Below are 27,526 nucleotides of genomic sequence, written 5' to 3'. Positions count from 1 at the left end.
TGCAACAGAGAGCTTCCAGGTACCCAGCCCTGTTGGAGGTAAAAATAAATGGAAAGGCATGAAAATGGATGAGAAGGCAAAAAAAAGTGCATTATATATGACAAATCTGTATCGTAAGCACAAAAAATAAAGCCTTCCAAGAGCAGGAAAGAAACAAAAGATGAGCCAGTTCATTTATGTCTCATCTATTTCATTTTTAGTGCTTAAGTAATAAAACAAAACAAAAAAGATCAATGAGACAATTTGAGATTTTCTGTTTTCATACAAGAAATTTCATTAAAAAGAAACAGCTTTTTCTGTTTTCTTTTTTTTCATTAGGAAGAGCGCAAATACAGTTGAAAGAGTTGATGAGTCAGGAGAAAACCTGGCAGACAGAAGGAACGTTTTGTCAGGATCAGGAGAGAGGACGCAAATGTGCAGAATGGCCCCATGAGCAGCAGAAAGATTGCTGTCTTCAGGAAGATCACTCTTTAATGGAAATATTGCCAAGTCTGTTCTTTCACTCCTACTGCGAGACACAGTCCATGAGCTCCGTCGTTCAGACGACTGACGTAGTCTCTCAGCCAGCCCTTCAGGGCTTGGTCTTGATGACACTGTCAGCTTCTCAGTTTGGTCAAGGACTGACAAGCTCAACTTCGGTAGCAGCGAACAGCATGGAGCACTGCCTCTTTGCCATGGGCCTGACATCATTATATTTCCCCAATCAAAGACTTGCTGTGAACTTGCACTTCTACAGACACTTCTCTTAAAGCATCCCCATTTAGTTTTAGACAAGCCTTTTCCAAAGCTAGGCTCCGAAGTCTATAACAGTACCTAAATATTCAGATAGACTAACACCCAAAATTATGTGACCATGGTCCTGACCCTACATCAAGCTGAAGCTTGCTTCTTCCTCAAGTCAATTTTTTGAAAAATTCGTGCTTGTGACAACTCACTCCTCAGGCTCTTTCAAAAGACCTTCCGAGATGGTCTGAATATCATCAAGAACCGGACCTCTGCCTAGGCAGGAGTTTCAGTGTTATCCATGTTCAAACAGTTCATAAGAGCTGTTCAAGGAATCCAACGGAGCCAGAATAAAGAAAAGTAAATAGTATTAGTCCTGTATCTGTAGGAGGTGGACAGGAAAAAAGTGGGAGTCCTGAAGCTAAGAGTAGTCCAAGAGTCCTCAAGGTCAGTCACTAGCTAGTTTCTCTGAATCCTGATGCTCCGATATTGTGCTGTGTTGCAAATGACATTGATTTTTCTTTTATTCCTCTGAAAACCCAAACCTGTAACATTAAGTAAGATTGAGGGAATTTCATTTTGTATCCAGAATACACGAAGGAGACAGCAACCCACTATTGTCTGTCCCAGCCCATTAACTTTATTAAAAAATGCAACAGAGCTGATTTCTGAAAAAGCAATTTATCAGTCTGCAGTACAAATATGGTAGCAGCTGAAAGTTGTTTTATTTGAATTTAGGTGTTCCTTGGCCAGGATGTACCATCACACTTTCTAAGCTTGTCAAGACCGATAAAAACACAGGTCAAAAGTGCATGCTAGGTATAATTGCCTTATTCTTCCTTATCTCCCCTTTAACCAAAATGTGTAAGCCTGTATTGCATTTCTTTACAGAAGAAGATAATTATTACTGTCACTGTCACATTTGTTTCTTGGTCTTGGTGACAAATGAATTAAAGCTGGCATCTGACCAAAGATCCTTCAGTTACCCTGTCAATGCTAATTCATGATACAATACATTTTGCATAGACTGGTGTAGGGAAGGAAGGATGGATCTATACTGTATAAAGTTCAGAATTTGTTTAACATGGAAGAATTTGGTCCCTAGTTACACTGTATGCTGCAACAGAGTAGGTATGTTTCCAGAGGGAGGGGAAAAAAGTCAGAGTACAAGTTTCCCTGGACGTTAATGGATGTGATATCACCAAATCCAGAAACTCAGCTGATAGAATTTGCCATCACGCCATTTGACCTCTTTACACTTCAAGTCTAACAGGTAGGTTTTAGATTTGCAAAAGCAGCCGGATTTCAAGAGCAGCTTGAACTGTTTTATGACTTACGGTGGTTACAACAGATAAAATAGCCTAGAGACTAGGAAATAATCATACCTCGTGCTTGAGAGTGAACATTAATTTCAGAAGAAATTCTCCCTTTACTCAGCTTGCTGCAAATTTATTAAAAACATTGCGAGTTTTTTCCCAAAAATTTGCAGCATCACATACAAGCTATTTAGACAAGATATCACATCCAGCATCATCAATATTCTGTCCAGTATACGACAAGTCCTAGTTTACCAAACAATTATATCTGAGCTTTTGGCAGTGGTAAACTTTGTAAGCAGCTGTAAACTTTATTGACAATGTAGAACCAAATAAAGGTTTCCCTAAGAACTCCAATTCATAGCTCGATGCCAAATTAGCATAAGTGAAATATGAGTATTTAATATAATAAAACATGAGCTGCAAGCGTCTAGATCGTCCCAGGAAAAATGTGAAACCAGAAGGTATTTTAATGAAAAACTGGAAGCAAATATCACAATCTAATGTTTAAAAGCCATAAGAGTTAATTTTAGTTTGAAAGGAAATCATTTTTCAAAGTTCTGTACTCTGTTTAAAAACAGATTGAGCAAGTTTATTAAATTAGCAGACCACTGCATTTATGAAATCCATAAGTCAGATCAATGGTGCACAGTCAGCTCTAGAAAGTAATTGCTGGCTTCTCTCAAAATGGACAATCCAAAAACTTCCAAGGACTAGTTTTTCCCTCCATTATTTATAAGGAGCAAAACATGGTGCAATGGATTCTAATTTATAATGCCTTTTTAATGTTTTTATAGCACAACGTTCGGACTCATTTCTAATCTCTGCGGATGACAGGTTGCCATTATTGAATTTCCATTAATATGAATTATGGTACAATATATTTTACCCACTATTTTCCACCCCAGGACTAACGTGATTTTACAATAAAAAATCACATGGTCAGCAATTTTTTCGGAAACAGAAAGCACTAACAGCCATCAGAGGTTAGTCTTGCTACAACACTACACATCCAACCTTGACCTTGCATCCATCTGACTCTACAGAATCACCAGCCATAATCTGCATGCACATTTATGGTTGTTAAAATGCCAGTATTTAGGTAAGTGTCTAACTAGGGCTTCCAAGCAGCAAGTCAAGGCTTGCTCGGTGGGCTTTCCCTCTTCTGCCCAGCTGGAAATTACTTGGTCTTTTGGGCCAGGTAATGCAAGATGAATGGACGTGAGCTGAGTCCTGTCCCTCTTGTGCATGCCTCCAGATACTGATGTGTGTCTGAAGAACTCATTTCCCTAACAAAAACAGCTCTTAAAGACCAGGCAGACTCAAGGACACTTCAGCTCCTTTTGGTTCGCTCACCAGCAGCTACCTGCCACGGATATCTCTCCATAGGAAAGTCTCAATCCAGCTAAATGATTAAAAATTACTGAAGAGTAAGAATGAAAATAGCCATCCGGAGGTCAACGGGGCTACTCGCATGCTTGAAGGCAAGCATATACTTCATGTTTTACTGGATGGGTGACAGACAAAGATACGTGTGGTTAAAGAAATCCCCGAGCTGCGTGGTGCGGGAAGTGCATACCCGGGAAGTACACATACAGCATACCTGCAATGTAAATCTCCCACTGGAGGCAGAATATCAAGCTGTATGAATGCAGAGTCTCACCTACTATGACTGCTCTTATCTTTTATGGGCTGAGCCAGGATTAGCAGCATAAAACACACTTTAACATTATCACTAATACCAGTAAAGTATGGCAGCTGCTTTGGAAGAAGTCTTTGTTAATGGCTGCCAATGAACTTTGCGCAGACCTTGGTCCACCAGGGCAGAAAGCCAATATAGCGTTTCTCTTTGATTTTCAAAAGACACGTACAAATAAAAACCTATTAAATGGAACAAAGGACTTCCCAAATGCCAGAAATGGCATGGTCCCTGCTCTGAGGAGCTCACATCCAAAAATGACAAGAAAATGACGTGTGAAGAAAGAAACACAAGAAGCAAGTAAGTAGATGACAGGTAACGACGCTGAGTAATACCATACATGTTTCTGTACACACACGCCAAACAGGTATTTGGCAAGTCTGCTTCTAAATACAGATGCATTCAGAAATACTCCCAACCCAGCCATAATCAGAGGATTAGTTTTTGCCAGCATCAGGGTGGTAAATAGTTCTTTAGGAGGAATCCACGTACAAAGAGGGCAAGGGGCTTGCAAACAATCTCTGGAAGCACAGGCCAGGCATAGAGGATAAACAAAACATTTATCAGATAAGCAAACAAAAAGGTAATCAAAACCGGAGTCCTTGGGATAACAGATGGCAGGGTTGGGGACACAAAAAGATACATGGGTGGAAGCCGAGCAGGGGTTTGTTTGAATGCTTCTGACATTTCTTTAAATGTCAGCTCATAATTATGACATCTCCACCACCACCTTGTAGGTATATAGCCACTTCTAGCAGAGGCCTCGCAGCTCGCAGAAGGCTGCACTTTAGCATTTTGAGCTATCCGTCATGTTCCCACCTTTTATTCTGGTGAGAATGAACAAGCAAACACCAAACTCCCACTGAACACCTACTACTTCAGTTTTAATTTCAAGGTTTCCTCGCTGTTCAGTTAAACCTCTGGGTGTATTATACAGATTTATATGAAGTGCTACACACTGAGAAGCACCGTGAGGTAAGTGGGAGAAAGGGCAATATTTAAAGAAGTTTGGAGAATCCTGCGCATACAGCACAGTCTATAAATACTCCGCCGGAGAAGGAAAAGTATAATCTTTTGCATAAGTTTACATGTGTAAAACCTATGTTAATAAAAATCAATCCTTGTTCGCTATTTGAACACAAATCCCATTAATAATTCCATTAAGCTACCACTTCAGTTCATTATTTTACCCGTTTGCACTTCACTATATTCACTGTCAACATCTGCTGCTTTCCCTGAGAAAGAGGGCGAACAAGGCCACGCAATCGCATTCCTGTTCAACGCTGTACCCTTGGCTTGCTGGTGAGCGGCGCTGATATAAAGGGCATCTCAACTCTCTCCCACCCAGCGACAGAATACATTGCCTTCCAACACAACCAGCCTCCAACCCACGACTTAACATCTAACATCCATCGCCGAATTCAAATTACCTAATTATCAGCGCGACTCAGCATGCTCGTCCAATACTTTACCAAGCAGACACTTTAAAAGGGGAAAGGGGGGCGAAAAAAGAAGAAAAGGAGGACTGACACACAGAGAGTAATAGGTAACAAGCAATGTAAGCTTCTATTTTGAAAGTAAAAGCTGGTGGAAGGCGGGGGGAGTAACAGACCTAGACAAATCTCCCCCCGAAACCAAGCCCCACAACACAACGCTTTGATCACGTTAAACATTCAGGGAGGCAACAGATAACATAATCACAATGCACAGCAGGGTCCTCAGTGAAGAATGGGTACACGACTCTTAAAAGGTTATTACAGAAAATTTAAGCAAACCAATTGCACAGAGACCAGAGAGCAGCTAAACAGAGGTTTTCAGGACTTCTGTTCTGATGACGGAGGCTCATTCCAACTGGCTCAATTTGATCTAACAATCAAAAAGTCAAATGATATGAAGAAAGATATTTCCTCCAGTAAATTGAAAAAGGTGGAGTGGGAGCTTATTTAGATTCGCTTCCTGCAACTGCATTTCTTCCTTTTTTTCTTCCTTTCTCCAAGCAGTCTAGCTCTTGTAAAAGGCCCTCAGCAGTGGTACGCACATTTGCACATTGCTCCATCTACGTACTTTGATTCTGTCCAGGAACACTCGCCTCCAAAGGAGAAGCGAACAGCCAGGGCACTAAACACAATGAAGCAGAAACACAAAGGGAAAAGAGCTGAGAAACAGAAGCTAATTTCCAACAGCACTGAACAACTACCCGGTTCTAACAGCGTTACATTTGACTGAACCTGACTGGCAAAACACCCCGCTATTAACCCCTAAGCTGTTCATCAAACAGACTCGTAAACCGCTCCTCTACAAAAGCATGGTAAATTTGGCAGATTTTATGGTTGATGGGATGAGGAAAGTGAGTCACCAGAGCTCTTCAAGAAATAACATCACAGGTGAGATGCATCAAGCTTTGTTTCTGTAGTCTCTTCTGAGGGGGAGTCTCCCAAATATAACACATGCTCATGGATGTCTGTCCAGGTGCCATCATAAATGGACCAATGGACATAACCTGCAATAAATACTTCAGGTAAAATATCCGGCACTGAAAAGTCTCCAAATTTGTCATCCCTGACTAAAAATCAAGGCCAAATCCACTACACATGGAGACACACACATTAACGACGCTATTTTAATTTTGCTTGCACAGGCTGTGGCAGGCACAAGAGGGTGTGCACAGTCTGTGAGAGGCACTTGTGGGAACACTGAATTGACATCATATGATGACAAAAATCATAGAATCATAGAATTGTTAGGGTTGGAGGGGACCTTAAAGATCATCTAGTTCCAACCCCCCTGCCATGGGCAGGGACACCTCCCACTAGATCAGGGTGCTCAGAGCCCCGTCCAGCCTCGCCTTAAAAACTTCCAGGGATGGGGCTTCCGCCACCTCTCTGGGCAACCTGTGCCAGTGTCTCACCACCCTCATGGTGAAGAACTTCTTCCTAACATCCAGTTTGAATTGTCCCATCTCTAGTTTTAATCCATTCCCTCTAGTCCTACCATTACCCGACATCCTAAAAAGTCCCTCACCAGCTTTCTTGTAGGCCCCCTTAAGATACTGGTAGGCCACTAGAAGGTCTCCTCAGAACCTTCTTTTGTCCAGACTGAACAACCCCAACTCTCTCAGTCTGTCCTCATAGGAGAGGTGCTCCAGCTCTCTGATCATCCTCATGGCCCTTCTCTGGATATGTTCTGAATGCTGAAGGGGAAGCAAAACCTCAGGTCTCTCTTCTTGCAGCGCCAGAAGGACACACCAACAAGGCAGTTTGAAGCTCTCGACTCACGGAATCAGGCAACTTCTGTTAATGAAAGGCATTCGTAATTTATCTCCAAAAAATCAAGATGCGTACATAATCGTATTTCAGGCAGATGGAAATGGAAGCGTCCAGATGAAAACAGGGCAGGACACAAGGATATAACCATACTATTGGAATTTTCCCAGTCCTGGCAACTATCACAGGTTTATTGGGCCTTCAATGGCAGAAAGCAGTATTATTTTCTATTCAATGCTGTGGTGAGAAAGGAAGAGAACAGACAGTCTACTAAGCGAAAAATCAATTGTGCAGGTAGCGAGAGGCGTTTCTACTTTAACACTTAATGGTTAACATGATCTTTCGTACTAGCTGTATGCCAACATCCATCCAATATCTAACACATTCTCTTATCTCCAGATCCAACAGAAAGGATAAAAATCATTCCCTGGTACCAGCAACATCTGCAGAACATATTCTTCATTCTGATACAGGAACCGAATTTGCCAGCAATTGGTTGCCCATGTACAAAACCGTGACAAAGATTTCTGAAAAACAGCGGAAACAACTCCCTAGAAGATACACTAGACTCTCTTAGACTATATATTTCTGTTCATGATGGGAAAGTGGATTCACCAACCATTCTATTTCTGTGACAATTTACAATAGGGACAGACCACAGCATCCTAGTGCACAGGTACGTCGGCTGAAAGAACAGACAAAGTGGAGATGTGCTCACGCTCCTTATTGTTCAGATACAACTCGGTCAAGTATGAAACTGTAGAGTCAAGTAAAACCAATTACACTTGCCTCAAACACAAAGCCATCATAGTAACTAGAAAACTAAACAGGGCCAGGACCCGTTATACAGCTCTGAGGCCAAAAGACATGGCCTGGCCACGTTCACAGGATTATATACTTTTACCCTCCAGAACAAGGTGGCTATATCCAAACTGCCGACTGGGAACGGCTGCTGGCCCTTGCTAATCCCCAAGCCATGCCTGGGAATTGTTTATGACAGCACTAGCTGGCCGAGGCCGAACGCAAGGCAAAGCCTGTGCTAACAATTTAATGGTATAGATGGTCAAGTTCCAGCTCTTGGGCCCGTGCCCTGGCACCACTTAATCTACTAGTGTAGACCTAGCCAAACGCAATTGTATTGTGAGAAGAGCTGGCTGGAAAACAGACACAAAAAAAGAAGTAAGAGTATCTGACCAGATTTAAAATTTCTCTGCATTTTCACGATTCCCTTCCTTATTCTTCTGGGGTTTTTTTCTCAAGTTTTGTTTTCCAGACAACCCTTTTTCCACAGAGGTGCCAAAACAACAGAAGGTCAAAACAGTTGTGGTAAACATGGTGTGCTTTTCATTTCGTACCCATGATTCAATGGTAGTTGCCAGCAAGCTACGGCGCTTCCAGTACAGCCAGATACGCTGTGGGAAGTGTCAGAAGAGTTTCAAATCAAGTGCCTGATGGAAAATGGAGGAGAAGGACTGGCACCGAGCTTTTGCTACCCTGACTCTTTACAAAGCAATCGGTGATGGGAACAATGGCAACTTACAGAAAAACTCAGGAATTACCTACATAACGTGAAGATGGAAATGAAGATGAATGTATTGAAAACTTGAAACAGCCGTATAATCCATAGATTAGATGACATCTAAAAAAACCTGAAATAGCATTATCCTGCACCGCTCCAGAGCTAAACATTATTGTAAAGTAGTTTGTATTTCTAAGTAGGCTGAGAAAACAAGGTGAATGGCAGCTGTGTATGTGGCAAAGTATCTGTGATCCTTATCTTCAAAAACTGTATACATGTGTATGTCTTAATCAAAGCAGCACAACTGAGATAATTATACATGTGTATGATGACCTTAAAACCCATCAATTCTACACATCAGACACTTTGGTCACAGGAAAACTACCAGAAGAATTATTGAGAGCAGTGGAAAAAATGTTTATTTTTTTAAAACCTCATGAGTTTAAAACCTCATGAGCAAGAATGGAATTAATACACTCAAATTTTCCTCTATAATCCAGCTTGAAGAACCTTGCAAAGATAAATGCTAGACCTTTAAAAGCAGGGATGATAAAGATAATTAATGGAAGCTTAGAAAGAGAATAATGTCTCAAATCCATGTGGGGTATAACTACTGCTCAGCTTTTGAGGAAAAGGAAGATAAATTATTCAGTCTTACTCCATCCCAGCATGAGGCAGAAATTCTAAAGGAAACAAGCTGTTCAAAAACAAAACCATGATGACTATGCCAAGATAGGAGTTAGGCTCAGAAGACCTAAAATAAATCCAAAGTTCTCGTATTTATTGTCTGATGAGGATTCTGGGTATTGTTTTAAAGCAAACTGACAGCACCTCTGCCTTGTGAAGCATATTTAAATGGTGATTCGATTCTAGGATGTTGTCAGGATCGTATCACAGAATGCTTGTGGTTGGTATCTCATCGTGGCAGGCCATCAGGTTGGTCAGGTATGATTTGCCCTTGGCTGCTTCAGTGACCTCAGGTCCTCTGTGTACCTGGAAATAACTTCAAGCAAGATTTGCTATACAATCATTCTAGACGTTCAGGCTGGGCTGACCAGCTCATAGTTCCCTGGATCCCTCTTGCCCTCTTTGAAGATGGCCATGACCATTGTCTTCTCGTCATCAGGAACATTCCTTGATCACCATGGCCTTTCAAGGATGATAGCAAGTGGCTTCTAAATGGCATCAGCTCACGTGTCTCACTCAATATCCCTTGATGTATCCTGTCTGGCCCCGTGGACTTGTGTATGCCCAATTAATTTAAATGGTCTGTAAGTCCATTCCTCGTCCTCTGTCCCTGTCCTTATGCCTGTCCTCTACCATGGGCCATACTTCAGTCCCTCAGACTACTGCTAGGCTGAGGGACCTGAGAGAATCTGAGAGCAGTAATGACCAAGGCAAAGGAGGCATGAGTACATCTGCTTCTCCTACGTCCATTTGGGACTATGTCGCTTAACCCACTGAGCACCAAGCCCGCATTTTTCTTGCCAGTATATTCATAAGCACGCTTCTTAGAGCTCTTCATGTCCATTGCCAACCAGATGACCTCCAGAGGTCCCTTCCAACCTCAACCATGCCTGCTTGGCTCTCATACGCTGGTTGAGCAATTCCTGAGCCAACAGGAGGTTGTCACTGATGAACAACTGGATCCTTCTGGGGGCACTGCAGGGTCTTGTACAACACAGCTCCTCTTACAAGGACTGGCAGTTCTGAAAAAGAATCTGGATTTGCGAGGGAACACGTGGTCAAATTATGCTCAGCATTGCTCTTTGGGAGTGTTCCACTTGCTGGCTGAGAAATGTACCTTGATGCATTACTTCAGTGCTTCGAACGCGTGGACTTTGCATAACACTTTGAGTTTCTTTGGGATAAAAGGATAACTTTAATTATATATAATATTATCATGTAAACAGTATATAATTTTAAGCATTCAAATTACACAGCCTTTCTTGACATGTTTGTGCAACAACTTAGCAATAGTAAATATTGTTCACATACTTCTCAGTGCTTTGTTTCAGGATTACCATAAAAGAACTGGGATCATAAACAGTAAGAAATAACGCTATGATATGAAGAATTTATTACTAGTTATTATTCATTATTTATACAGTGGGTGCATATCGCTTTACACACAAACACCACTTTACAGACAGCATATATTTCTCTGCAGAACTTCTACAAGCTTTGTTTTCCAAAGTGAACCAGTTTGGTGACGCTAAATTGTAGTGGGTAACAACCACATATATTTCAGCTTGACAGGAGCAGAGAACAACCGAAAACAGAAGAGGCAGAGTGATTTCTGGGAGAGTTCAGTACAGAATTCCTCCAAACCAAAGTAAAATTTGCATTTTGTTTGCTGAAAAGTGCCCATTTCATCCACAAACAGAGTGCTAGAGCAGTTAACCAACACTTGGACACTTACTTAGTAATGCTTTAAATTCCAAGAGAAAACCCAACAAAATAACTTGGGTAGCTGCACGTTTATCCTTCTTCTACATCCTACCTTGAAAAGTAATGGTCGATTATAAATCTCTGTCAGAGCTGCTTCAAGAGAGTGAAACTGGAGTTGGGGAAAAGGGTGAGGAATTCCTTTCGCGGTCTCCCCTGCAGTACTCTTGCAGGCACTGACGGTAAGCCTGTGTTTTGCCCACTCACAGGATGGTGAGTCACCGTATTTCCATTTATGCAGAAGATATCTGCATCTTGTCTGCATTGTTCAGATGGGATGGAGCGGAGTTCAGCATCGCTGGTGTAACGTGACTCCTGGCATTACTTCTGCGGCACTGACAGAGCGATCCTCCGTCGAAACAGCACAGGCCGCCTACCTTTCGTGCCATCAAGTCACAAGATCCTTGTGCTCCTCTTAAAGGTCTGGGCACTTTTTCAAGAGGATTTTCAGGATTGTAGACAGGGCGGTGGTGCTGCTTTAATGTCAGTTTGGAGCGTCAGCTCTGGCTGATCAGAGCTTCCCAGTATGCCCAGAGCGCATCAGCCTGTGTCCAGCATTTGCAGGTGCAACGTTCAGCAGTACAAGGAGCCAGAGAGCAGAGTTTAATGTACTGTTTATCACTCCCAGGGCCAAATTTATTTTTATGTCTATCACATAGACAACTGTTGTATCGAGCAGGAACTCAGGGCTCATAGAAATCATAGGGAGAGGTGAAGCTTGGCTCACTTCTATTTCTTTCTTTTTATTCATTTGGTTCATTTGTTTTGCAAGCAACTTGTAAATTGAAAACTGCAATCAGCAATTTGAGGAAACCAATGCCGTCAAGAAAATATTATCCATTTGGCAAACAACTTATTTTCCTTCTGATAAGCATTTAAATTGTGTTTTTAAAAATGACCACTGTTTTCCTGTTACTTATAACGAAAATGGTATGGAGACATTCTACCCAACCTTCTACAAACTGTTTGCATCGGGCCACTCTGTACCCAACACATACCTTAATCCACTTATCCCCTCTCTCAATGACTTCTCTGACATTAACCACTTCATGCAAAGCCAAAATCAGAAATTGCCTAGCTGAGAAAGGATCAGCTTTCTTGAAAATAATTTCCAGGGCCTACCTGGCAAAGTTAGGCATTGACAGCAAAAAAAAAAAAAAAAAGGAAGCCACAAACTGATTCCTTGTAAAATCCTTTTTGTAGCTACGTTTGATGATGACAATAGCAATATGTTCCTAATGACAGCAACCGACCTTAGGATTTTATGCATCCACAACAGGGATAACCTGCCCTCCTTGAGAAGTATCGCTTCTTGAAAATAAAACCTCTAGAAATCAACAGCAAATCATAGGCAAGAAAGCTCTCAGGGAGGCTTTTTTAGCCAGACAGGAGGCTGGGCCAAATTTATAATGAAGCACCCGCGCTTCCTGAATGGCAGAGGGATATATTCTGCTGCATTTTCAATGGATAATCTGCAACTAATACACGTGAAAATGAAGTAATGACAAGAAAGAAATAAGAAAATAAAAAGAACTCTAAATCATTTCAAAGAAACAAGCACTTAAATCCTGGCCAATGCACACTTTGTTTAGGTTACTGTTGCTACTGATATTTATCCTTTTTGGAAGTCAAGATACTTTTTGATCAAAGTGCCAAAGCCTAGAAATACTCCTTTTTCTTTATCCAAAGCTGTCATGTTTGTGACCTTGTAAGTACTTGGCTATGTCAATTAGTGCTTCAAAAATGCTGCCTTTCATCTTCAAATGGAACTGGGCCTAGAAACTGGCCAGACCTCTTAGCTCTTTCAACAGATGATAAACACATTGCAAGTCAAAAAATCCAAGCAGCTTTTTATGACTTTACAGATTAATTAGCATGCCAGGGATTTCAGACCAATTTCAGTCTAATAAAGTATCCACAAAAGTTGACAAACTAAAACCACATTTTGTATGTTCCAATTTCTACACTATGAAAAATATGTAAAAACTCATCTGAGAAAAAACACTAAAATTAGATGGTAAGAGGAAATGACAGATCATCAGCAGAAATTAAGCCCTCTCTAGGGCCACAGATCATTAAGAATAGCCTTCTACAGAGAAGCCTGAAAACTGCCCAAAGCATCTCTCTAGTTTGTTCAAAGGGAAGAACTGGTTCCTCTACTTCAAGGCCTTCAACACATCAGTTTTGGAACCCACCACTGATCTCACTTTGCGCTCTTGTCCCTTGGTGGCACAGCTACCCCCTAGTAGTCATGATGTTTTCACAGTAGCTTAATATGATTACTTCAGCAGAAATCATTGCCGAGTTCAATTTACAGAGATTTTTGGTCAATTTGTAGTAAGTAAAAAGAAAGTCTCCCAGTCAACAATCAGACCTCCTCTCATTCCTAGTACAAGCTCTGTCCATTCCTCAAAAGCAACTCTCAAAATTATTTGGGAATACCAGGAGGATATTATAATGATATTTTTTTGTGGTGAACTGTGCTGGTTTCACCCAAGCTGGGCTGGTGCCATGGCACGTCATCACCAACGTCACACACTTTGGCTGTCTTTCCTTCCTTGCAGACTCCTCACCGAAGGCAGAGTCTGGAAGCTGCACTCCAGTTAAATGGTGTGTCACCCCCAAAGGTAAATTGTGCAAAACTAACTGAACTTTCAAACCTAGAGAACGAGGAGAATGTGATTTGGGCGCCAGGGAAAACTTGTCCTTGTCTTCTGTTACAAACCATTGAGTGTTACATACTCTGGGCATTGCTCTGAATTCCTATACATTCATGTAATATCCTGCCATAGATAGAGATTCATATACACCAGAAGTCTCTGCATAGGTGGGAACAGGCTTGCATCTTCTGGAGCATGTCCAGAGAAGGGCAACGGAGCTGGTGAGGGGTCTGGAGCACAAGTCTTGTGAGGAGCGGCTGAGGGAGCTGGGGGTGTTCAGCCTGGAGAGAAGGAGGCTGAGGGGAGACCTTCTCGCTCTCGACAACTGCCTGAAAGGAGGGGATAGAGAGGTGGGGGTCGGTCTCTTCTCCCAACTAACAGGTGATAGGACAAGAGGAAACGGCCTCAAGTTGCACCAGGGGAGGTTTAGACTGGATATTAGGAAAAAATACTTCACCAAAAGGGTTATCAAACATTGGAACAGGCGGCCCAGGGAAGTGGTAGAATCACCAACCCTGGAGGTATTTAAAAGTCACGTAGACATGGTGCTGAGGGACATGGTTTAGTGGTGGTTTTGTCAGTGTCAGGTTGATGGTTGGACTTAAAGCTCTTTTCCAACCTAGATGATTCTATGACCCCATGACCCATTTACCAATTAAACTGAACATTACTCTGTTTTAAAATTTATCCATAGGTAAAAATCCGCTCTTGGAAAAAAGTCAGTTGCACTATTTGGCATCCAGCAACTGAAGCTTCACTTATCATCACAGTAATTTGCCAAAAGAATCAGGAGGATCTTTAACACAGCTTTTGCCATTATTGCACTCGGGCTGGACTGCTACATCGTGTCCAGGTCAAAGAACTGACAGGCTACTATCTGAAATGGTGACCGAAATATGCCAACTATCAATACAAACCCTCAGGGGAGTGGAAGAGTAGCTTCGCACAGCGAAGCTGGAAGAACAAATCCTATATGCCTCTTCACTGCATGTTTTGACTGTTTTCTAGCGACTGCTGTATTCCAATATTTATAATCTCTCTCTTTATGCAAGCCTCTTATGTTTTATAATAAAAAGAGTACATAAATTTCAGTTACCGTTGCAGAGCAAATTGTTGTATGTAATTAGTCATGTACAACATAAGGCGTAACTTGAAAAACAATTCATGTTTATTTTTGCTCTCCTTAATCAATATTTTAAATATTTGTGGAAGCCATACACCAGCTTAGCAAATCATCACCCCAGAAGTGAGAGAAAGAGAACAGACAACACAAATTCCGCAACGTACAGCAAATCATCTGCATGTGACAGACTGCTGTTGAGGGAACTAAATTTTTTTGGACCTTAAAGGATGATTCCTCAGCCACATCGACTTGTTTTTCCTTTAACATAAGAATTTTCTTCCCTCCCCACGCATTTTTTTAATGCCATTTAGTTGCAGTGATGCATGGAAACAAAGACAGTGGGGACGACTTTTTTCCCCTGCAATCCTTGCCTGACTTCCCAGAGAGGTTAACAAACGCTTTACCATCTCCGTCTTCTCTCCCACATCATAACTGTGGCCAACCACAGTGGGATCAAATCTACAGTAGCAACAACACACAAGTCTTAAATGCCGCGGGAGTACTGTAAGTACAGGAGGCCAGGATCACGTCTCAGTTATGCTATTTAAAGACTTAAGACTATATAGTTATCCCTGAGCTCAACTAGAGAAAATCTTATCGAAACTCAAGACTGGCATTTTTATAAAATTTGTCATACGTTTAACCTTGAGAATAACAAATCATTAAGTGTGTGGAGGCTTAAGAATCAATTTATGTTCCAAGCAAAGGGTTTTTAAAATTAAGGTTGAAAAAAACCGTCAGATCTCGCCTGGCGTTGCACAGATTCTGTTGATGTATCAATCTTTTCAGGCATTTAAAAATAATACAGAGATGATAAAAGTAAATGTTCTATAACCAAAAAATCTCTTGGTAATAAAATTTCAAATTACAGCCCATGACAACACTTCTAAATTGAAGCTGTGATACAGGAGCTTTGATGGAGAAAATTGTACAAGTAACTCGCAAAGTAATTCGGAAAAGCAACAAAGAATGAAGGTGCTGCTGAGATGAACAGAAAACATAGCTGGAATGGTGTGCAGCATCCTTAAATGAATTTTAGACTGTTTTGTTGCCAATATCTTAAGCAGTGCTGCAGTCTTATATGGATTTCTTTGATAGCTTCCTTCTACCAACAAATAACCTCACTGCAGGAAAAAAACTCCCAAACTCCACCTCACAGACAAACCCAAACCTGAGCTCAATCATCATACATGACTGGGCTCAAAGTATGACAAATTGATCCGAACGCCGCAGTTTAATGGCAGGAATTGCAGTTTCCTATCAACTACTTCAGGCATTCAAGGGGTTGACGATGTATCTCTGGCAAAGGACTCATCCCTTCGAACGGCACTGACTCGGGGTGCTGGTCTGTGGCCCAACGCTTTGGTTACAGCACCATGGAAGAAAAGCCAAATTGAGTAAAAGAGTTGGAACTTTGCTCACAGTGGCACAGAATGAGCAGAAAAAACAATAACCACTACCTCCGAGTGCCTCAGCTTCCCTGTCGGTATACTGGAGTGCAACATTAAACTATTTCTTATGGGTTGTTGAAGTTTAAATCACTTTTCTGATGTCTTCTGGCAGCCTCCGATTAAATGGGTTACAACAGTACAAAGTATCGTCGTCATTTTGTTCAGCAAAAAATAAAGCTAAGGAAAATACAGCTTTTTTTGTTTAAGTAACTCAGACCAAACATCCGTAACCACTTAAATGTGGCAGATCCACTAAGTGTGATTTGTACCAAAGCATCTGTGGTAAGAAGGTTACAGGTATGCTTTGAGAATAAATTTCAAAGGTCTGCAAAGTATAATTAGTTCTAAAGTTCTCCTACACATTAATAATTAGCAATAAAATCCTTCAAAAGCCCTAGACAGAAAGATGTAAAAAGCTCTTCCAGAAGCATAAAAACACAGAGCAAACCCAGCCCCCTCATAGCTGGTGTTATATTTCTTAAGCTTCCCTCTGAAGATGGTTTCACCTCTCTCCAACAGTTAATTTGATCAATTTTTTCTCTCCCTTCCAATGCTTTTTCCGTTCATATTACATAACTCAGGATGAAGTCTTTAATCTTACATACATTTACATAATAATCTAAAGACCAAATGGTTCACCCAGATTAGATAGTCTACTGGTCCTTAAAACCATTCATCTGCAAATTCCATGACTGATTCCATCACCAACACAGCAAGTTTCACAGTCCAGTTACATGGCAGAGGGAAAAGAAGTTTTTTCCTCCATTTTGAATTTGTCACTTTAGGATTCTGTTAATTGGGAGATGAAAGACAGGAATATGACCAATACAGGTATCCAGAAGATAGATCTTGTCAAACGGACTTCATTTCAGTCTTTGACAAGATTATGACTCTGATAACATGTAATGGAGGATGATGGCATGTATATGTATTTTTAATAACTATTGACTTAGCACTTTGGCTAAAACGCCTGGAGCAATTATTAGCTGTGCAGGTATGAGAACAGAGGAAGGGAGCAGTTTTATTGCCATGCAAGCGACTGGCAAGTCTGATGCTGGAAGGATGCGTATGGTTTTGGTACCTATATTTTCAAAGGCAAATGAAAAATGGAGGGGATGCAAAAGACACACAGTTATCTGGAGGCTACTAAAACTGGTGAAGCGCAGGAAACTAGAGGAACCAAGGACTAAACGTCTGAAGACAGACTAAATGGTTTACCAAAAAGCATGAAACAAACTTTTACCTGGGAAGATAATTAATTAGTAGGAACACAAACAAAGGGAGGTGGAAGGTTGGCCTCTACGCTTTGAGATCTTCATACCAGCTCAGGAAGATGTGCTAAAGTCAAAACTGGTAACCGGATGACACAGAGAGTCCTCTCTGTCCTCAGCCTGGAAGAACATTGCTGGCTGTACCCACATCCTTGAAGCATCACACAAGGAGAACCAGGTTCTCAATCTTCTCGCTCCATAACCCATGATTACTTTCTTTATTCACAATGTCACCTCTTGTGTGGGGCACTCTCTTACCACTGAGTTTAATGACATCTGCCACAATGTTGGGGAAGGTTTAGACTGCAGAAGAGCAGCTAAGCAATCAAATATCCCTCTCCCAACCACAGAATAGAACTAAGAAATTCAGCTTAAGATGACACCTGCCCCCCATGAGCCGGTACCCCATAAACATGCTCACAAAAAGGCTGCGGAGGACAGACTGTGAACTCTCCACAGCTCAAGGCAACTCAGCACATTCCTGTTTTTTAAAACACACCAAGCAACCGCGCTATTCTTCTAACTTGTGATTTCCTCATTATACGGATTTAATTTTTTATGCCTAACCATTAGCTGGTTTCTGCAAGGGAGAAGCACTGGCTGGTTACATTGCTAACCACAAGCGTATTTCTGCTGCGGGTGAAGGAGAGAGACGGAGTCAGGCAGGGTGAACATGAGTATGTATGAGCACCTGATGTTTTTTTCTGACATCGTTCCACATCATTAGTTGGAAGCTTGCTAGGCACCATACCCTTACCTCTCTGTTCATTCTACCTACCTCACTTCTCTTTCAAAGTTTTTTCCTCTTTAGTACGTGCAATTTTGAATTTTTAGAGCTGTTCAGCTGATTCTCAGAAGAAGGGCTGGGGCAAAGACTGTGTGCATTTTTACACATTTATTTTATGGGAGATTACGCAGCTGATTAACAGTTCTCAGACTAAAAAGTGTCCCATGTCACGTCCATTCTTGTCTATTTATTGCTTTTGATCTATTCATGCCAAAACACTCTTACTAATGAAAGTCATCAGAAAATTGTCTAATAAGGCAATTTAAAAGACAGTTCACATTGAACATATGATCAAAAGGCATTTAACTTGCTGTTCCTGCCTCCTCTCCCCCAATAAACACATGGTTTACTGGCACTGCTATGCTTCAAAATGGTTTGGAACATCTGGGAGAAGGGCTGATCAGCCCCAGACAATCATTGGACTCTAAGCAGACCCAGGAACAAAGGTCATGATAAATGAAATGACTGCTTTGGCTCCAAAATTGCCTCCATCTTCTCCAGACAAAGCATGATTGAAACGCATCTATCTATGGATAGCATCTGGAAGAACTCTAAATATGTTTTGATCAGAATCCGATTCGCTTCTTTCAAATGAAAATAATTTGAAGATGCCATGGAAAATTTTTAAAACCAATCCCACTGTAAACTTCAGCCTAATGTTTCCTTCTGCAGCACTGACCTTGTTTTTCTACAGTGTGAAAAAAAATCAATATAATAATGGTACTGCAGTAAAATTTAAGCTTGCTCTTAGCTTACTTTAAATAACTTTATTGTCTCTTTTCCCCCTGTCTGCGTCTGCTGCATTTGGCACTTGCAGTTATTAAAAGGAAACCAAGTTGAAAGAAAATGTTAAATATCATAAAAAGAAAACCAGGAGTGCTTTTGGCTCACTTTGCTAATGCCATGGTCACCTTTACAATTTGCCAGGGTTTTCTATTCCCCAGCTGTTCTACCTGAATTTGCATGCAGAAAGAAACCCCAACTTTCTACTGGAATAACAACTTGTACTTTGCAGATTTAAAAGAGCTTAGTGTTTAAAAAAACAATTTCTCTTCCCTCCAGTTATATATTAGAACAAAAAAGCCCAATGGTTTACTAGTGATTTCAATTCTTTGCTGCTTAACATTTTCCTACTCCTTCGTGTGCATTTTTGCACAAATGAGAGAGCCTGGTTATAGCAGTCCCACTGTTGGACTCCAATTTGCACTAAGAACGAGGTTTTGAAAACCTTACAGGGAAGTACCAACTAAAGAGAAGAAAAAACACCATTCAGCCAAAATTATGCCCTTTGGTCATTTTGCACTCCCTCTGGATGAAAACCACATCCACTTGTTGTCAACCACAGCTCTGCCTCGGTCAACAGACAAGAGCATTCCCAAAAGCAAAAGTGGGAACCACCCGTTCCAGGGAAAGCAACAGAATGCCCAAATGTAGGCAGTGCTGAAAGGAAAGAAGCATTTGCTCTGCTTGGGCCTCTCAGGAGTAATGGGAACCCTCAGACTTGGAGCAAGAATGACCTACTCTAGTGTATGCACAACACACAAAAGGATAAAGAAAAACTAGACTTCCCTTAGAAATTTTGTTCTTCCTCCTCTTGGCTATACCATGAAGAAAGATTTTGCAAAGGAACAGATGAAGCTCCACCTCTAACATCCCTTCAACACATCGACCCCAGAAAAAAAAAAAGGCTAAATTCTTACTTTGGTAGTTGAAGCTGGAGACGAGTTGGCCACCAGGCTCGTGATCACATCGCTGTTGACGGTGGTGCAAGTGGCGGTGGCTGGGGTGGGGAGCCGGGAGGGGACGATGGGCAGGGGCAGCAGCCCGGGGCGGTTGTTGCTGTTGGTGCTCGCGGCGCTGCTGCAGTTGGTGCTGCTGACATGATTGCCGTTGGAGCTCCAGTCCCGGCGATCCCACCCGGCCCGATAATCTCTTTCAAACCGGCTGTGGTGCCGTGACATCTCGGTGGAGGGCAGCTTCTTCTCAAAGGGAACGTGAGAGCTTGCCTGAAAGATGAAAACCAAGGAAGTGTTAGCAATAAGGTCCCAGCGCAGTGATTGTACTCTATAACCACCAGGGCAAGCTCCTGCTATGCCTCCTCTGCTTTAGGAGAGCACTGTTTCTCCCCTCTTCTCAGCTAAATGTCAGGAGGAAGAGAGGGGTGTTGTAGTGAACGTTAATCTAGAACAAAAATGAGAGAGTTTGGACAACTACAAGCAGGTGGTGGAGAGACCAATCCCTCAGACCCAAGGAAACACCATCTGCCCAAACTCTCCAGCAACAACGCACAAATTACAAAATGCCACGTAAGAAGAAAATCATCATTCAAATCTTCTGCTAGCAGGAAAATGTTTCCAAAAACTCCATCTTGCAGTTTTGTCAGTAGCCTGCAGATCATTTCTGTGGCTCTCTTCTACACCTGTGGTGTGACCAAATATGAACCCTGAAGATCAGGGGGAGAAAAATCTACCTGCAAAAGCTATCCATTACTTCTCTGGTTTTAAAGTTGAATATTGCTTTATGCAGCCCCCTCTTCTTCTTTTTGTTAGACCTCCTCATTGGAAGCTCCTACAGGAATAGTTCACCCCGTGACGCCTGTGCTCCCCGCAGCGTGGCTGCTCTCCAGGGCAGACCAACATGTCCTGTCTCCTCCTGTGCTTCTGGCTAGACTTAAAACACTTAATATACCCTAAATGATCAAATGACCAAATCGCTTTTTGTGATCATCCCGTCCTTATCATTACTTACCTCCTCAGTCTTTGTTATCCATAGATTTTATCTGCCAGGAGCAAGACATCTGCACACAACACTGGGAGTTGAGACTCCCAATATCTAATCCTACTTCTGATAATTATATATGTTACGTAGCCTAGAGCAGTTACTTAAGTCTTCCTGTCAAGGTCTCCTAACCTCCAGAATGGTGGCAATAATGCTATTTTCCTAGCACAGTTCAGAGTAAGTGAAAGTTTACAGCAACTGCAATTGAAGAACAGTGTAAATAAATGCTAAATATATTTATTCCCATAAATAAATAACGTGTATCTAGGTCACTGCAGCATCTGATTTATTTTATTTGCATCAGACGATCCAATAAGTTCTTTGTAATAATAACATCAGGTCAGTTGAAGCAATTTTGCTGCGCAAATTCTTAGACACAAAAATGGACAATAAAAATATCTGCTTGGCTGAGGAGGGAGCTGGAACTAAACTCACCAAGAAACTTAAAGGTAAGAAACTACTTCAGAGAGATATTACTTAGAAGTAGCAAAAACCAGCGTGTCCATCAACAACGCTTGTAGTTATTCACCTGGTAGAAATTAAAAAGAAAATGAAAAACGAAAAACTACTATTATGACTAAATAATTAAAAGGTTCACCTGGTTCACCAGAGAGCTACTACCTTGAGATGGAGAAAACTCTTCTCTCGGTTAAGAATTCCGTAATATAAAAGTGTATTAAAAACCCCCCAAATCCCTCCACCATCATCACCTTCAACAAAAGGCTGAACCAAATCTCCCAAGAAGCTGCATTTGTGATGCGGTTGCCCCTCTGTAGGAGTGAGCACCTCCAGTGAGAGCGTATACAGGAGACCACACAGCAGTGTTGTAGATGCTGACCACAAAATTAACATTCCCCTTAATCCAACAGAGTCAGCTATTTTTTCTCCAGTACAATGTGATACAAGATTTGACTTGATGATTTGAGGGTTGAGGATTCGTTGACATTTACTTAGAATCTTCTTTTGTGTCCATTAGACACTTTAATTCAGAAAGCTCATTTCATATGTTCCAGAGGACCATGTGGAAGTGACAGTTATACACTGAACGTGGCAAAAACCAGAGACACAAGACCTGTGAAAGATGGCGTACTGAAAACAGAAACTTTTGTTTCAGTAGAGGTGAAGAAAGCAAGTTTTTCCTCCAGCAGCAACCATTCCGAATGAAATCAGTACCTAAAGATATCGTCTTTAAAGGTTAGAAATTCCACAGATATAAACCCCCTTCCTTTTGCTTTTATGAACCTTCTGCAATGCCAGGCAAAAAAGGGAGACTGTAAACTGCAAGCTACAATTTCAAAATATCCTTTATTATTCCTTGCCTTTGGAAAAGTTTCTTTTTTAAATCCGCACGGCCTCCACCACTGTATGAAGCTATCTTTTGTGACTGTTTGGATGGTGGCTGTCAAGTGAATGCCCTTCTCCTTCCGAGCTCGAGGATCTCCATTAGCTGTATTAGTGTACTTCTTGACAAGGCAACCAGAGAGAACCAAATCACATATCCCCCACCCACCCACACACTTGAGTATATCTGACATTTAATTCAGCGGAGAGCAGAGGCACACATGCACATAAGTCAATAGCTAGCAGTTTTTGCCACACGATCCAAGACACCGTGCCCCCAGCAATTCTGCTATCAGATGAGACTGACAGGCAATTACGTCAATAACAAGCAGGAAAAAAGCCCGCGACTAAGCCACGCATTAAGAATTTTACTTAAAACCCCCCACCCTCTTCACGAGCAAATTCACTTTGTCCAGCTACTGTATTTCATGGTATTTCCAGTAAAAAATAAAGGCCAGGGATGAACGTCACGGTTTTTCTATGCATTGTATTAAATACACACTGCTTGTTTCAACATGTCATTTTTGGCTGGGTACAAAGATATTTGACAGCAACAAGATGTGCAGAAAAACCGGAGGGGATAACTATCTAATAAATGAGTATTCAACTGCTAGTGCTCCCTATTAATTGTTTAAAATTAGAAACAATATAAAATGTTCTCATAAATAGCTGCGGGGTGAGGTAAGACATGGTTTGCGAACAGGCTAGCTAATTTTTAAATAGATTTTTGGATCCAGAGTTTATGCTTTGTCTGGGCTATTTTTGTCAAGGATGATAATCACAATAATAATGCTTTAAACGTATTTTGCACTCATAAGAAAAACTTCTCCAACAAAGTGTGTCCCGAGCCAAGTATAATCATCACATTCCTCTGCACAGAACTTGACACAGGGCAGCGTAAACCATCTTGAGAAACGGCAGTGACGGAGGCCAGTGGAAACCACACACGAACAGCAAGGAGGGCAGCAGTCATCGAAATCTAAGATGCACAAGCATTTTCATCCTAATCCAGTCGTTACCAGTTCCAAAATACCCAATTCTATGCTAAAATTTTCCAGGCATGGATTCTTCTGGATTTTTTTTATTAAGAATAAACAAAAAAAAAAACCCCAAACCAAAAACATTTCTGTTAGGGAGACGGGGAGAAGAGAGAGAGAAAGATCAATACCTAAAGCTTACAAATACTAATATCAATAGCTACAATTAATTCGTATGTTTTCCCTTCTTAAGGGAAGTTTAAGTTTAAAGTTTTCCTCAACGTTCCTATGCATGCATTTTTCTCTTAAATAGCTTTATGTCCCTCTAAACAGCACTACGGAAGAGAAAGAAGGTTTTTTACCTTGTTTTTCAGACTTGGGGAACTCCCAGTGCTGTCCGCACTGAAGTCACTGCCCCAGCTGAGCCTTGGCTAATTATAGATCTATCCACCTCAGTTTTGGGGCCGATTTTTCAGCTAGCACAAAGCCCCCCGCTGTAACATCTCGGAGTCAGTTCTTGAGCAGATAAGCTTCAAGCTATCTCAGATATGTCTACCCTACATCAGATCCATAAAACCGCAGTGTAGACATAGCTGGCAACAGAAAGAATGTATGATTTGTGTATCTCAGAATAGAAGTCCATGAGGAGGCATACAGCATGCTGTTACTGCTGAAAATCACTCCGTACAGCTAATTCAGCAGACATACTATCTTGTGAAGGTGGTAAAGGCAATGAGACAGGCCTTCTCCCGCTCTCTACTCAAGACGTAATCACTGGAGTAGCCGGGTGTCTTTAATCTTGACTAGAAAGGAAACGTGTGTTCCTGTTTGTCACATAGAATCAAAGGATTTTGTCGCGCAGTCAAAAGGAACAAAAACTCTCTTAGAGGGGAAAAAACCCCACCCTACTAAAGAGAGAGAAGAGAGAAAAACCCAGAGCTGTTACTGGATGAACTGATAAATTCAAAGCAAAAAGGAGATCACATTGGTATTAAGGGAAAGCTGTGGAAAAGGCTATAAGCTAAAGAAGAGAGATCGAGCAACCAGAGGAAAATAAAAATCCCGTGACAAATCTGAAAACGAGATTTAGTGATACGGCGAAGCAGGCAAAACGCCTATCTCAGTCCCCAAAGACTGCATTGCTGCGCACGCGGCGCAAAAATCATGCCAAAACATAGCCAAACCTCTCGGTTTCAGAGATGGGTTATGCAAGGTCCTCCGGAGCCAGGCATCAGGATTGCACACTCACCCGACCCTTTCCTCTGAATTTACTTTCCCAGCAAGACGGGCTCGGGAGGGTAGAACAGGGAAGACTAAGAGAGTAATGAAACAATACCGAATGCCCTTCTGAGGGATGTGACAGGCATCTCGCCTAGCCCTCCAAGGCCAAAATATGCAATGCAGCAGGTGAGAAAGACCATAAAAAGAAATGACTTTAAATCTATCGCTCCTGAGGGAAAGTAAAATGTGAGAGTAGCCCTGCTAGAGAAAATAACTTTTTCTATGACCAGGAGTTTTAGAAATGTCTCATACAAACAGCTTGCTCAACAATAAAATTTGAGAAAGTTTTTCTGCAAAACGTGAGCATCTCCGGAACTACAATGTGGGGCGCCTACACAGATGACGACATCCAGTCTCCAAATTTACCCAAACCACTGTGGCCATTTGGAAATCCTCCTACCTTCATAGTTTAAAACAACCTTCCTCCTCGTACTGATTTTTTGCCATTTTTCTCATTTTTCTCTTACGTTTGTGCCTTGTTTCCACAGCTTCCACACACATACACAGAGGCAAGAAAAAGACCAGAGGCATTTGAGATAGCAGCGTGCTAACTACAGGCCTCTTACCAGGTTCAAACAGATCATTGCTGCAGATTTATTAAACTTAAGTGATTAACATTTCATTTTATGCTCGATACATTTCAACACAGCCCTTCTTCCCCCAAGCCCAAAACACTCACTGTTCTGCAGAAAAAATGTTTCCTATTCATGTTCCTCTAAATGACAGTCCGGCTCGAGCCTTAGAGCAGCTTTTTCCCTGTGCTCCACGCTTATCTAGTCACGGTCTCCTTAAAACGCCTGTCCTCACAGATATAAATATAAGGAAAAACAGGCTTTCAGCCAGTCTGAAGCTAGAGAATCAGATTTCTTAGACTATTAGTCAACTTCATTAAGTGACTTCAAAAATAAAGGTCAACCTTTTAATTTAAATTGTTCCTGGGTAAGCATTTGTTTCTAAATTTACCTTTTAAATAATAACATTAGAGAAATATGATAGGCAAGAGGTTGGGAGACAGAGCAACGGAAGTAGATATATGGTCGTTAGGGAAATGGAAGAAAAGAAGAAAGAAAGAGTCTGAAGCATTAAAATAAGCAGCTAAATAAGCCTTATGTGTTTTCAGACTGGATGAACGGAAGCATCGATAAAATAGCCTATTAGAGAGCTTCAAAAGCAGTTAAGTGCATGTAAAGCCTAAGTATTTTATGAGATCCACACAAAAAAAGAAGATGAGGAAGACGAGAGAGATTTGCTGTAATCAGATCTAGCATGAAGAAGCGTAACTGATAAAGAAGGCGGCCTAAGTACCTAAGCTTGAACGACTTCACATACACACTGCAGGGAAAATGCTACTGGAGGCAGTTTTATCAGAGCACACCGACACAACAACCTCTTCCTGAGGCACGGGGCTGAAGACATAATTTATGCATACGGCAGCAAAATCACACTCAAATATATCAGTGTTACCATAAATTCTGGATGTAACTCAATAGTCATACAGGCACACATATTACACACGTGTAAACACGTCTTTAAGAAAACCTTACAAATAAAATAGGATGCCAGTAGACCTGGCAGCTTCAGGAGTTACTCTCCACTTCAGAAGTGTCACAAACAAAAGGTTTTATTCGAGCTCAACATTATTTATAACCTACAAAGACTTTCTTAGACACATATGGAATCACTGTTATAAGCCTACATGGATCTGACTAATCCATTTTCACAATTTTTACTTAACTTCTTTTTTTCCATTTGGGTGACTTCATTGAAAGCCTTCTTTGTTAGACGAAGGCAGTAGGAATCCAATCAAGAGATTCTGTAAAGCTGAACTACAAGCAGCTGTGTAGAAAGATAAGACCCAGAAATATTTGAGGGGCAAGGAAACAACTTTATTATCAAGCAAGGTCTACTTTTGTAAACCCCTGATTTAGTCTTGTAAACAGTTGTAAAGCTCTTGTAAAATCCAAGACAAGGCAGAGAGACTTGAGCTGCTTTGCTACAATCAGATCTTCAAAAAAAAAGAAGAAAAAGAAGCCCAAATCCTAACCCTGTAAGTGATAAAGGAGCAGTAGATTCAAGAGATTATATAGGATTTAATTTTCCAAATATATGCTGGAGGAGGCAATGCTTTGGGACATAAAAAAAAAAATAAAATCAGAGCAGCAGCACAACAGTTTCTTCTAAGGATAGAGTTCACTATGCAAGAAGCACAAATGAGACTCTTGCTTCTATGTCTCGAAATATTGTAGAACAGGGTGTACACTTATTATTTCTGACTACTTATGATGGATATGGTAATCATCTCTTTAGATAAGTAAAAAGATAGACTAGACTACCCAACAGAAAAAAAAAACCAAACACAGGCACAATGAGAGTGAAGCCCTACCTTACCAATCTGGTTTCTTTCTCTCCAAGCTGGGAGAATATGATCTTCCTAAATAAGGGGTTACTAAAATACCTCTATGTGTATGGTTAACTACTAAGCTTCTTGGAAATTTATCTACAGTGTGATCATTTCTTATATTTCGTCATTTGCTTTCAAATGCTAATTCCTTTACAAGCTGAGTGGAGTAGATAACACATCCTGCAATGCACTGAGCACTGGTAGGGTGAGAAAAATTCAGAGGCCCAGAGGCGTCTGTGGTCCTGCTGCTCACACTGCTGGAACAGGAGACGAAGACCAGTCCCACCCTGAACCCTGCTGCATGCCAGATTTGGACACACGCAAAGTTACAGGGGTTTACATCAGGTGCAGGGGTTTCCTTCTGGGGAAGACCCCACCACCCAAGTGTCTTGGACAATTTTGAAAGGCCTTGATCCACATCCTCAGGCGCACTTAATATCAATTATAAATTGATAGCAAATATGTCATCATAGAATCATAGAATCGTA

At 41.3% G+C, this 27,526-nt stretch overlaps 1 protein-coding gene across 9 annotated transcripts in view; it reads right to left on the bottom strand.

The window, feature by feature from the left end:
• The window catches only part of KLHL29 (kelch like family member 29), a 403,126-nt gene that overhangs the window by 226,055 nt on the left and 149,545 nt on the right, over positions 1-27,526 (bottom strand). For 8 of the 9 annotated variants that reach the window (XM_074581951.1, XM_074581954.1, XM_074581955.1 and 5 more), the window contains one exon: positions 19,961-20,266. In XM_074581951.1, coding sequence (XP_074438052.1) covers positions 19,961-20,221 — 261 coding nt within the window. In that variant the 5' untranslated portion in view covers positions 20,222-20,266. Of the gene's footprint in view, positions 1-19,960; positions 20,267-27,526 lie in introns of those variants that run through there. The other variant, XM_074581956.1, reaches the window with a different exon arrangement.

Source organism: Larus michahellis, chromosome 3 (assembly GCF_964199755.1).
Source record: "Larus michahellis chromosome 3, bLarMic1.1, whole genome shotgun sequence".
Taxonomy (NCBI): Eukaryota; Metazoa; Chordata; class Aves; order Charadriiformes; family Laridae; genus Larus; species Larus michahellis.
The sequence above is the reverse complement of the archived record's forward strand: the minus strand, read 5'-3'. Positions and strand labels throughout refer to the sequence as shown.